At 37.5% G+C, this 11,620-nt stretch overlaps 1 protein-coding gene across 1 annotated transcript; it reads right to left on the bottom strand.

Annotated features, from left to right (window-relative positions):
• Nucleotides 1-2,233: 2,233 nt before the first annotated feature.
• LOC110717224 (putative F-box protein At1g67623) lies at nucleotides 2,234-3,287 on the bottom strand. The gene is made up of 4 exons (XM_021895877.1): nucleotides 3,157-3,287; nucleotides 2,898-3,063; nucleotides 2,562-2,804; nucleotides 2,234-2,326 (listed from the first exon to the last, which is right to left on the bottom strand). Exons 1-4 carry the CDS (start codon nucleotides 3,285-3,287, stop codon nucleotides 2,234-2,236), a joined length of 633 nt encoding a protein of 210 aa, XP_021751569.1.
• Between the last annotated feature and the right edge of the window lie 8,333 nt (nucleotides 3,288-11,620).

Below are 11,620 nucleotides of genomic sequence, written 5' to 3'. Positions count from 1 at the left end.
ATTAGTTTTTAAAAATATGTTACCGTTTGTGATTAATTACCATTATAATTTTTTTGAGTTAGTAGAATTATGTAACAAAAAAACAAATACAAGGTTGACACTTCGTCCTCTTGGCACAAAGAACAAGGTGCTCAGATCAATCCTTTTCCATAAGAGGATTGTTGAGGATCCTCAATATTACCCAACATCAAAGAGGACTATTCCAAATCAACAAAAACCCCACACAAGAGGAAATATATCCTCTCCAATAATCTTGCTCAAATGTACAATGGTGGGGATTCTTGAATCCCCTTAATTCTTCTCTCTCATTCTCTCCTTTTGACACATCATTTCTCTTTCTTCCACATCATTTTCCACTATCTCCATCCTCTTCCTCTTCCTCTGTTTTTATTTTTTCCCACAACAAAGGGGATTCACGAATCCCCTTCCTTTCTATTTTTATGCCCCACCATCTTCTATTAAATAAGATATTTGCAAATTTAATATGACAAACTATTATAATTAGATTAATGACAATTTAATGATAATTTAAAATGCATAATTAGTAAATAGAACGGTCGTCACACATATAATAAATAGTTAGAAAGGAACATTGCAATACATCATGTAAAAAGATTTTGAAATATGGCAAATTTAGGTTCATTTTATAGAGAAAAAAAAAAATATAACCGTTGGTGTTTTTTTTTTAAAAAAAAAATAAGTTACCGTTTTTTTTTATTATAACCGTTTTTTTTATTATCGTTTGAATAATTTTAACCGTTGTAAATGTCAACCAATTACAAAACAACAAATGTCAGCAAAAGCAAGCAACACGTGGGCTCTTGCCAACCCGGCCAGCCAGCAGGAAGCTGCCACGTCGCTCTTGCTTGTCCCCTTCCCCACCTTTAATTTTTCAATCCCCTTCCCCATCTCTTCTTCCTCTTCCCAAAGAGGATTTACCATATTCCTCTTCCTAAGAGGACTCCCCATTTCACCTCTACAATGAAGGGGATTCCTCTTAAGAGGAGAGAGAAGGCTAAGAGGAGGGTGAATCCTCTCCATTGCACAAGAAAATATTACGCTTGTTTCCCATGAACTCTGGCAGTGTTAGGTCATTGTCAACTGGTCAAAACTATTTGCGTTTCAGAAAGTGTGTCATTGTCAATGTGTCTTCATTGTCGTCAAGTATCACTTTAGCCAAATATTCATGATTTTGAATCGGCCTTTTACCACACCCATATTTTCACACATGACACACACCCACTTATAAATCGTATATGTAGTGTTGGTAATGCAATCGTGGTAAGTGAACCACTTAAGAAAGATCGCTTTTAATTTTTCATCCCCAATTGATCTCAGTCAAGACGTGGCCTAAAATTCTGAAGGAAACACAATTAGCTTTGGAAAATAATTAATTACACAAAGATCACTTAAGAAAGACCAATTTAAAAAATTAGAGCAATTATTTAAAATTATTAACATAGGGTCTTACCATCCATATTATCTCTACTACTTATCAATTAGCTGATATTATTACTAAGCCTTTAAGTGAAGAACGATTAAATTTTATTCGACTGGAGTTGAGGATGCTAAAGGTACACTATGCGTATCGTATTATTTAGTAGTTGTGTCCAACCAAAGCTGCTGCTAAAACACCACTTCCAGTGAGTAACAATGCACAATAACACAACCTTTCAAAAAAACGAAAAATCGAAGAACCATGATGTGATGTTTGCAAGATCGGGTGCACAAGCAATGATTGTCTTAAGAAGCATGTAGTGGGAAAGAAACACCAAATGAACTTACGAAAGCTCTACAACCCCATTAATTGATGATCTCAGTGCTATCCCTCACCCCACTTATCTCTTTCTGGTTGTATTATACTTATCTAGTTGTCTGTTTGAAAAACAATATTACAAGTGTAGTAGTATATGGTACATTGGTTGGACTATGTTCAAAGAATGCATTTTTCATATGTGCTATTCTGTGGACATTAGGACACGAACATATGCTCCACTTCGGTCATGATGGTACATTATATATACGAAATGGATGATTAATATGTACCACTTTAGTGACGGTGGTACATTTTATTTACGAAATGGATGATAAAATTGTACCACTTTTGTCACGGCGGTACATTTTATTTACAGTGGTACATTTTATTTACGAAATGGGTGATAAAATTGTACTACTTTAGGCACGGCGGTACATTTTATTTACGAAACTGCCACTGTGAGTTTGAAAACTGCCACTACGGTAAACTGCACTCTGTTTGTGTGTGTTGTTCTGAACTGCGAAATATTTCATTGCGTGTAACCTGAACACAAAGTTGACAAATCATAATCTACGAGTTTAAAAAAGACATGTCATTAATACAGATCATATTCAGTACACAGGACTGGTAAGTAGACCACATAATATTTCATAAAATACGCTTATTTCCCTAATGCATTTACTTGTCATACAAGATATTGTACTTTCCGCATCCTCGTCATAAAGAGGATCCCATGGGTTTAAGTTCTTCTCGTGCTGTAGTTTTTTTTTTTGCAGAATAATTTAAGCTGTGGCACATAATGTACAATCATATGGTTGCGCATCCTATTTGACATCGCCATCTGACGTAACTTCCTTCTGCACTGGACTATCCCTGCAGATCCGATGTTGTTGATGGTGTTCTCCAAAAACTTAACACCCCTTTCTTCTTGTCCGGTGTATATGTATATGAGGCTTACTACATATTCTTCCATTGAATTATGCAACGCAGTTGCTCTTTCCAACATCGTCAAGCCTTCGTCTAGCACCAGGGTGTTGAAGTATTGTCGCTACGGTAAAGAGAAATGCTAAAACAGTGATTAGAAGTCTACAACAAAATTTCTGACAAATAAAATTCCCAACAAATAAGAAAGAAGACGTACAAAGCCAAAGTCAAGCATTGCCTCAGGATGTTCATTCTCCACGCGCGTCATGAAGAACTTCTTCGCCGCTTCTCGGTGTGGCCACGACATTCGTGTTTTAATCCAGCGGAGGTGAAGTTGTTGAAGGACCCCTTTTTCTTCGGCTATCCGTCGCAGTGTTTTACAACTATTATCATCAAGTTATACAGCATAAATTAGATTATTACATTCTCTGTGTATGTGATGAGAAACATAGTGCATCTTGCAAGTATAAGCGTACCTTAATTTGCACCGAAATAAATCAGCAGGAGATGACTTGGCAACGACACTTAGAATGTTCGCCAACACTTCTAACGGCAGGATGTCAACCATAGAGGTTGTAAATTTTCGCCCTTTCGCTACTACATCCATTTTTGAATTTTTTAGAGAGGGAGATCTCATTGTCCGAATAGAAGGAAGTTAAGTTTGTTGCAAAAAGAGTTTGACACATAAATAGACTTCAAAGTGACGGTTCACGGGTGTGGATGTAGTGGGTTGGGAGTTGTGATGATGATGGTGGATAATTGAATTAGTGGGGGAGACTTATAAACCGGCGAGGATTTCTTGGAAACTGCCAATTAGAAGTGTTACGTAATAAATGTACTACTATCCCAATATTTCTAGATGGACAGGAAAAGTAGGAAACATAATTAAAGAGTCCCAAACCAGTAAACGGCGAAATGCATAGGAACATACCTTGGAGCGGAATTCACTTGGCGAGGTTTTTTTTAGGTTTTCTAGACGGCTTTAAAGGGGAATGAACAGGTGTTTTACTCGTACAACGAAGTATGGAAGTAAAATGAATACGGTGATGAACTGTGGAATTAATGCTCCCAATTTTCGAGGGGAGGTAGTGATGGCGTTTCATTTACGAATTTTAATTATCCAATTTTCCTGTTTTTTTTTTTAATTTAATTTTTTTATTTTAATTGGGAAACTTTACCAATTTCTAATTGTATCAATAATTTGTGGTAGTTATGTGTAATCCCCAATGTTCAAATCCAAACATCAAGGATCATAATGAAAATCGCAATTAAACATTACATCAAGGATTATTATGAAAGTCGTAATTAAACATTCAATTGTAATTCATTGTCTAGGATCATTAGGTTTCCTACAAAAGGGGATTCAGTTGATTTTATTTCATACGACAAGGATCATTACGCTTGTTATAGAGGGGGATTAAGTTGATTTTGGTAATTTGTGATATTTATTTAATATGTTATTTAGACATGTTAGACCTTTACACTGGAATACGGTTCGATGCAGAGCGGTTGCGGTTTGAAACAAATATGTCGTCATCATTTTTTTTACGTACTACTATTTTTCACTAGGTTTCCTTTATTTTGTTGTAATTTTATTTACAAAAAACGCTATAATTATAAAGAAATAACATAATTTTAGTTCAACAAATAAATTGTTGGTGTAACATCAATCAACTAGGTATTACCCATACGCTATCAACCATTGCACAATTAGAACTTTTTAGCGAATCAGAAAAATGGGAAAAAGGATTCCCCAAAAATAGTACAAGTGCAACCATTACGTAAATTAAAATAACAAGAGCAATGATTTAATAATTAATTGTTATTGAATTTTTTGAGGAGCATTGTAATTTTGTACTAGTCCAATGAATTGCTCCAATAATATGGTCTTAACTCTTGAGTATGGTTGAGTTGAGGGCGTTTCTCCTTTAAAACTGTTCTTCTGATTGAGTGTTGGTTTCAACAAATTTAAGGTTCGGGGCCTGTTCCGATTTCAACATAAGTTTTCGGGCTACGATCGAATAACAACCTTCACAGATTAACTTACATATTATCTTAGAAAACTAAATACCAGGTTCAACTATACTTGTACATTTAATTATTATGTTCCGACTCAAATTACCGTCGTACTGTAGTGACAATTTTTTATAAACCTCATAAACGCAAATTGTTAACCCCGAATATATATACAAGGTGAATTATTGTATTTTTCTAAGCTCCGTCGAAGAATTATTATTCCGTCACAATTGCATTGCATTACCAACTTTGCAAATACGATTTACGAATGGGTGCAAGGGACACTTGAAACTATGGGTGTGGTAAAAGGACATGAATACACTATGGTAATTCACCTTCGTTCACGTCGCACTTTTTTTTACAATGACATTTACACACTTCCTACTTTCCTAGTGATTCAAATATTGTTGACAATGACAACTCAATGCCAAAGTGTCTGAGACATTTGCAAGCAAGTCATTAGGACTGCTGTTGGCCAATTTTCTCTGCACAACAGTGACGGATGAGCTCAGTACCCTTCTGTGCAGAGAAGTAGAGAACCATGATAAATTTGGCTTCGTTTGTCGAGAATTGATAATTATGTAAAACACAATAAACGAAGCAATTTTAGTTGAAAAGCCACATTTTAGAAAAACTACATGTTTTCCATCATTACTGCATAGAAAAGACAAGTGGGTAATCCGCTTATTAATCCTCCCATTGAATTGTCAAATCAAACCTTTTCACTCACTTCACCCTTTCAACTTCAAACTCCTACTCAACCCAATTTATTACTTACACCCAATTACTTAAACGGAGTTAAACCCAATTTCTTTCTCACTCTTCACTTTATAATACATGATCCGTGAAAAAACGTACTCGTATTACTTAATTTATCTCACTTAGTCATATTTATAATAAACATCGCAATTCTTCACATATACTCGTATGTGTGACCTCATAGGACCGGATTATCATTGGTAGTAAACTAATCGCATTAGGCCACAAATCACAGTTTGTTTGTAGCAAAACATTATGATTACCTAAAATAATCGATTAAAATTAATCTCCATATTTGTCCTAAAGCATTATGATTACCTAAAACATTATGTTTACATATACAGTTGGGTGATTTTTTTACCACTTTAGATACGAACATACGAAATTGTTCAGGATGGTTATAAACTTGTACCACTTCGGTAACGGTGGTACAAAACCCCCCTTGTTTTGGACCACTCTCGAAACATGGTCTGACCCATTCAATTTTGCCGTATTTTATCACAGTGGTATAAAACATCCCCGAAATATGATGTGACCCTTCTAATTTTGTTCGTGCTTAAGAACGGAACGTACGACATTTTTCAAGGTGGGACATTAGTTAAAAATTTAATACCACTGTAATCTTGTGGTAAAAAGATCTACTGCACATTTAACAACTACGATAACATTTGTACCACTGTAATTTGGTTGGTACAATACCTCTTATGATGAGAAACAAATGTAAGTCTACATCCAATGTAAGTCTACAACCATCTACAAACACAACAATATGACATGGGACTATGGGAGGTTACTGTACTTCTCTAAGATTTAGCAATGATGATGAAAATGTTCTGCTTAAGAAGTATCCGTATTTATATATAATCAAATACGAATAACACTAACAATGCATGTACTATGTTGTCAAAGTGAGTTAATTATGTGTGCACATCTTGGACCTATTTTAAAACCAAATATGAATACAAGTAAAGTATCATAACATTCCTCAATCTATGTTGACTAAAACGATTGAATCCTAAAGTAATACTCATCAATACATTCTGAATTAAAGTTTCATGAGCCCTTGTCAAGGATGGTGTTATCGGTTTTCGGCTTATTTCAATTTTCTGCAGCAGCGTATCTCGAGGGAAATTTAAGGTGGCTTACAGCGTCATTATCCTTAAACAACCTAAGGATTTAGTTACCGAGCAGAAGATTTCATAGTTTGGCTCTCCATCAGATGACTGAATCCCCTTTGACAACCGTCCCAATTGATCAAAATTACGGATAGTAAGGCCAGATGAGGGTATCATATCTCCCTCAAGTTTCGATAACCAATTGTCGACGAATCGAAACCTGAGGGAGATATAATACTCTTATCTTCACCGTTTTGATACTCAGCGGGCCGTAAAATTCACAAAAGCATACCCAAAACTACCTCTCAAAGGAAGTAAAAACCAACAAATAAATAAAGACAATGGATAACACAGTGCCGAACCGGGATGTTACGGTTTGTCAGAGAAGTGCAATCGCGAAACGGGTATCTCTCGAGGGATTTCTTAAGGTGGCGTACAACATCAATATGGAGAAATAACCAATCATAATTGAGGTAGTGAAGGAGGTTTTACAGAGGGAGTAATGGGAAAGTTTAAGGAGAGAATTTAGAAATAATTTAGGAACTAAAAAAGAGAATTAGGATTTGACAGGCAATGGACTCTTTCGGGCGGCATTGCTAAAAAGAATGAGGCTTTGAGCTAGAGATATGATGGAGTTAGAAAATGGGGGGGGGGGTTGACGAGCGCTAAATCGGTGTCATCTTCTTTCCAAGATTTGTAATTTGGGATGTCAAGTTGTTTATAGCATTGAGGTGATCTACCGAATAAGCCGCCCCCCACTCTTGCTTGTGGATTCTCTTTCATTTTCTTGCCAATCCATGTGGTGCCTTACCACATCTTCAATGATCTCAATCACTTGATCTTCGGTTTTATTCATGATTGGCCCACCGGCTCCCGCATCCAAGCTTGTTTTGCCTTGAGAACTCAAGCCTCCATAGAAGATTTGTAAAACTTGGTATGTTGGGATTCCATGGTGAGGGCACTCTCTTTGGTACTCCTTGTACCTCTCCCAAGCTTCATAGATAGTCTCACTACCCCTTTGCCGAAAGCCTTGAATTAGAGCTCTTGCCTCGGCCGTCTTCTTTTGAGAGTAGAATCTCCCTAAGAAAGCCGTGGTGACCTCATCCCAAGTCCTCAAAGAATTAGGTCTCACCTCCTTCTCTAGCTATTCGAGAGCCCTTCCTATTAAGGAGAAAGGAAATAGTTTTAGTCTCACAAACTCTTGAGTGACCCCATTCACCTTGATCGTGTTGCAATATTTCTCAAACTCGTTCAAATGTGCAAGAGGGCTCTCGTGTTTTGCTCCACTAAATTGTCTCCTCTCAATCAAATTTATCATTGTGGGCCTAATCTCGAAGTCATTGGCCGGGGTGTTTGGGGGAGCAATCCCACTTGAAGCTCTATAAGCTCCCGGAGTTCCCATCTCCTTCAAAGGTCTTGGAGGTGGTGGTGGTGGGTTGTCACCCATTGGATTTCTTTGTGGTTCCGGGTTGGATTCTCTTCTTGGGGAAGTGGAGGACCGCGAACGAGATCTCCTTCTTCTTCTAAGGGTTTGCTCAATCTCGGGATCGTAAGGCACCAACTCACGATGTTGAGTCCTACGCATACGCACTCAACAAACACAATTAGTAGCAAGGCTACAAGCGTAGCCAAAAAGGAAAACAACTCTTTTTGTGTTTTTTTAAAGGTGAATTAGACTCAAGCAATCAAATAGCAATCAACAACACCGCTCCCCGGCAACGGCGCCATTTTGACGAGCGCTAAATCGGTCGCACAATTTAGGCTCATTCAAACACATTTATAACAAACACCTCACTCAAACAAGTACAATGGAAAGCAAAGGTTAGGTCCACGGAGAACGAGAATCAAATGCTAAATAATCTTAATGCTCAAGGTAAATCGAAATCAAGGTATAAGTGGTGATTAACTAACAAACTACAACTAAAGGTTGAATTCAAGGGATTAAAACACTAGGGGAATGGGATTCACTCAACCAATAGCAATTAGGCAAATAGGGAGGAATGAGGGTAATGGAATAGCAAAGACCACATGTAAGATCAACATCAAATGATATGAAAACAACTCAGATTACTAAGCTTAGATCCCTCATTAACTTAGCAACAAAAGATACATAATCATATTGCAATAGGTAATGAAACATTCAACTCACATTTCCATGTCGAACCAAACATTTCATGCCATCAAGTTCAATAATCTAGGTTAATTACTCCTATCATGAAGAACTAACAAGCAATCCCATATAATCAAGTTTAGTCGCAATCCATCATCAAAATCACTCCCAAACTCACATAATCACCAATAGGTTGAGTTTCACCCAACCCCTAGCCAAGAGGACTACTCACAATTCATTGTGAGTACATGCAAATTCCAAGTTTGGATTATAAGCGATTCTAAGATTTGGAAAAACAAGTGATTATCTATGGACAAAGCTAACATGCAACAACAATATATCAAGATTGAGAGAAAATCAAGTGGCTTACAAAACAAAAAATAAAATCAGAAAATAATGAAGGACAAATGAAAGAAGTTACTATTGAAGCTTCAAAAATGTTGGATAATTGCTGAAATTCTTGAGATAAATCTTGAAATTTGCTTCTACAATGATTAGATTTGAGAGTTTCTAAAACTAAATCAACTAATTTAATGAAGTTGCTAACTAAGAGAGAGTATCTTTTTTGCTGAAAACTATTCTACTGTTTTTCTTCTCTCTCCCCGAAAAACGATCTCAAAGGGACCTTAAATAGTCCGTACAAATCTGGTTGAGATCGGGAAAAGGTCCGACCGAACTCTGGGTAGGTTCGGTCGGACTCAGGGTAGGTTCGGTCGAACTCTGTGTAGGTTCGGTCGAACCTCCCTGATCCTTGTTTGGTCGAACTTTTGAGGTTCGACCTCTCCTGCAAAATTGCTGAAAACTGGTTTGACACTGCCTTCACTGCACCCATGAGGTTCGGTCAAACTTTTCAAAAGTTTGACCACACCTAGGTTCGACCGGACCTTTCAGAGGTTCGGCCACACCTCCTCTTGCACTTCCTTTTCTTGCTTCCTCTCCTTCCATTTTGCTCCTCTTGCCTTTGTCCATGGCTTCCATACTTGGCCAAGGGGCCTCCCACCGTGCATAGAACCGTCATGGAACCTGTAGAAGATACCAAAGTTCACGAGAGCATGGGGATGATAAAATAATGCATAAAGATTATCAAAATAAGCGCAAATAAGCATTACTTTTCATCAATACATAAAGAAGCCATAAGAGGATAAATGAGGTGGAAAAAACTAAGAAAAATAAGAGGAAAAAGACCTAAATACTACCCCTAAGAGTGACATAAATGTCACTCATCAAACTCCCCCACGCTAAGCCTTTGCTCGCCCTCGAGCAAAGCAAAGGAAAATGAACAAGGGAGAAAGAATTAGTTATTCAAACATGCAAGGAACAAAAGAAAAACCGAAATTGCTTTTAGCAAAAGCAACAAGCCATTTAAACCCCAAGGTCGCCGATGAGGACGAGTTGTGATCTCGTGAGGGTTTCCAAAGAGAATACCCCACAACACTTACAAAATTGTGTTCAAGACAAACCAAAAACAAGGGATAGAGAAACAACAAATCCAACACAAATCATAGCCAAGTAGAGCTTTTGGAGATAACAAACATGAATGAGTGTCTAACTTTCTGAGTAGTAGAAGTGAGCATGTAAGGGGATGCCGAAAGTTGATTGAAGGATAAGTCATGCTAAGCATAGAGAACTCAAACATGCACCACTCCCCCCGCATTCCATACAATCTTACCGCGTTCCCTCATCTAGATTCAAATCCGCCCTTGGAGATAGCATCAAGTGACTCCTCGAAAAAGCTGGAACAAAGATAAAACACTGCAAAATAGAGGAACCCGACATCTCACCAAGTCATGCCTTCTCCATATGCTTGAGTTCCAGCTCCCTCCACCGACTAGTGACTCAACCAACCTAGGTCAATAGGGCATTGAAAGGGTTGTAACGTTGACTAGGGGTAAGGGTGTGGAGGAATTTGGAAATTGGTGCTTAGCCTAACCGTGAAGCAAAGGGTGATCAAGCCTCTTTTTCAAAATCAATCATCAACCAATTTTCAAACTACGTTGCCACAATCTTGAACTATAATGCCTAACACTTTTGAGCTTTCGCTTTCCTCTTACATCTTCATTCATCAACTCTTCGATTGTCACATTCTCTCTGTTTTTTTTTTTTTTTTTTAGCTTCAAAGGCTTTTTCTAGGATTTACACTTGCTTTTCTTGAACACATATTCACAAAAACACTGCTTCACTTTCCAAGTAGAACCATTCCCTTCCAAATTTCAAATCAAAACTACAATAAGCCCTCATGGCTTGAGCTTCACGATTCTAAGGGTGAAAGTAAAACAAAAGGGCCATGGGCTTGCAATGTGCTATAATCAAGGAGGGGAAGACTCAACATGGTAAGGGGCAAATGCAACCCAAAAATACAAAAGATAAAAAAAAAACTATTAATAGAAAACAAAAATAGTCACCGAATGAAGAATGCCTTTGTCATTCGTAGGTTAGTTCGGTCTCGATCTCGGGAGCCAGACGCCAAGTTCTAGATCTAAGCATGCCTTGGTGAGGATCCTACGCCGCTCATACAAGTAATGTTGGAGGCTTGAACAATAAAGCTCACATCGGGTTACAAAAACCATCTCTAGGGCTTCAAATCCCCTAATGAGAGCAACACCTTCTTACCACAAACAAGTTAATTTGGGTTCGATGGGCCTAACGAGTTCTAGAACAACTACCTTAGCAAGAACATGTCCCAGAGTCAACCAATGGCAATCCTGAAGCATGCAAACTTATAACACTCAAGAAGCAAAGCATTCAAACACACGAGTCAACATTATTATGCTCGAAATGAAAATGAAACAACTAAGCTTTTCGTGGTTTGCCATGAATAAAAAGGAAAATCTTTTTCATTTTTTCACATTTTTCGATTCTTTTTTTTTTTTTTTTTTTTTTTAATGCAAGGAGTACAAGAGAGATAAGAGGCTAGTAAACATATAATTCTCAATCGACAAA

Source organism: Chenopodium quinoa, unplaced genomic scaffold, assembly GCF_001683475.1.
Source record: "Chenopodium quinoa cultivar QQ74 unplaced genomic scaffold, ASM168347v1, whole genome shotgun sequence".
Classification (NCBI taxonomy): Eukaryota; Viridiplantae; Streptophyta; class Magnoliopsida; order Caryophyllales; family Amaranthaceae; genus Chenopodium; species Chenopodium quinoa.
This window is presented reverse-complemented; position numbering and strand designations above follow the sequence as displayed.

Bases quoted from the DNA above. Each gene is read 5' to 3' on its own strand.
- LOC110717224 (XM_021895877.1), bottom strand. From the start codon at position 3,287: ATGGATGTAGTAGCGAAAGGGCGAAAATTTACAACCTCTATGGTTGAC. The intron at 2,805-2,897 runs GTACGTCTTCTT...TCTTTACCGTAG, and splicing joins CAATGCTTGACTTTGGCTTT to CGACAATACTTCAACACCCT. The intron at 2,327-2,561 runs GTACATTATGTG...TTAAACTCGTAG, and splicing joins GGATGCGCAACCATATGATT to ATTATGATTTGTCAACTTTG.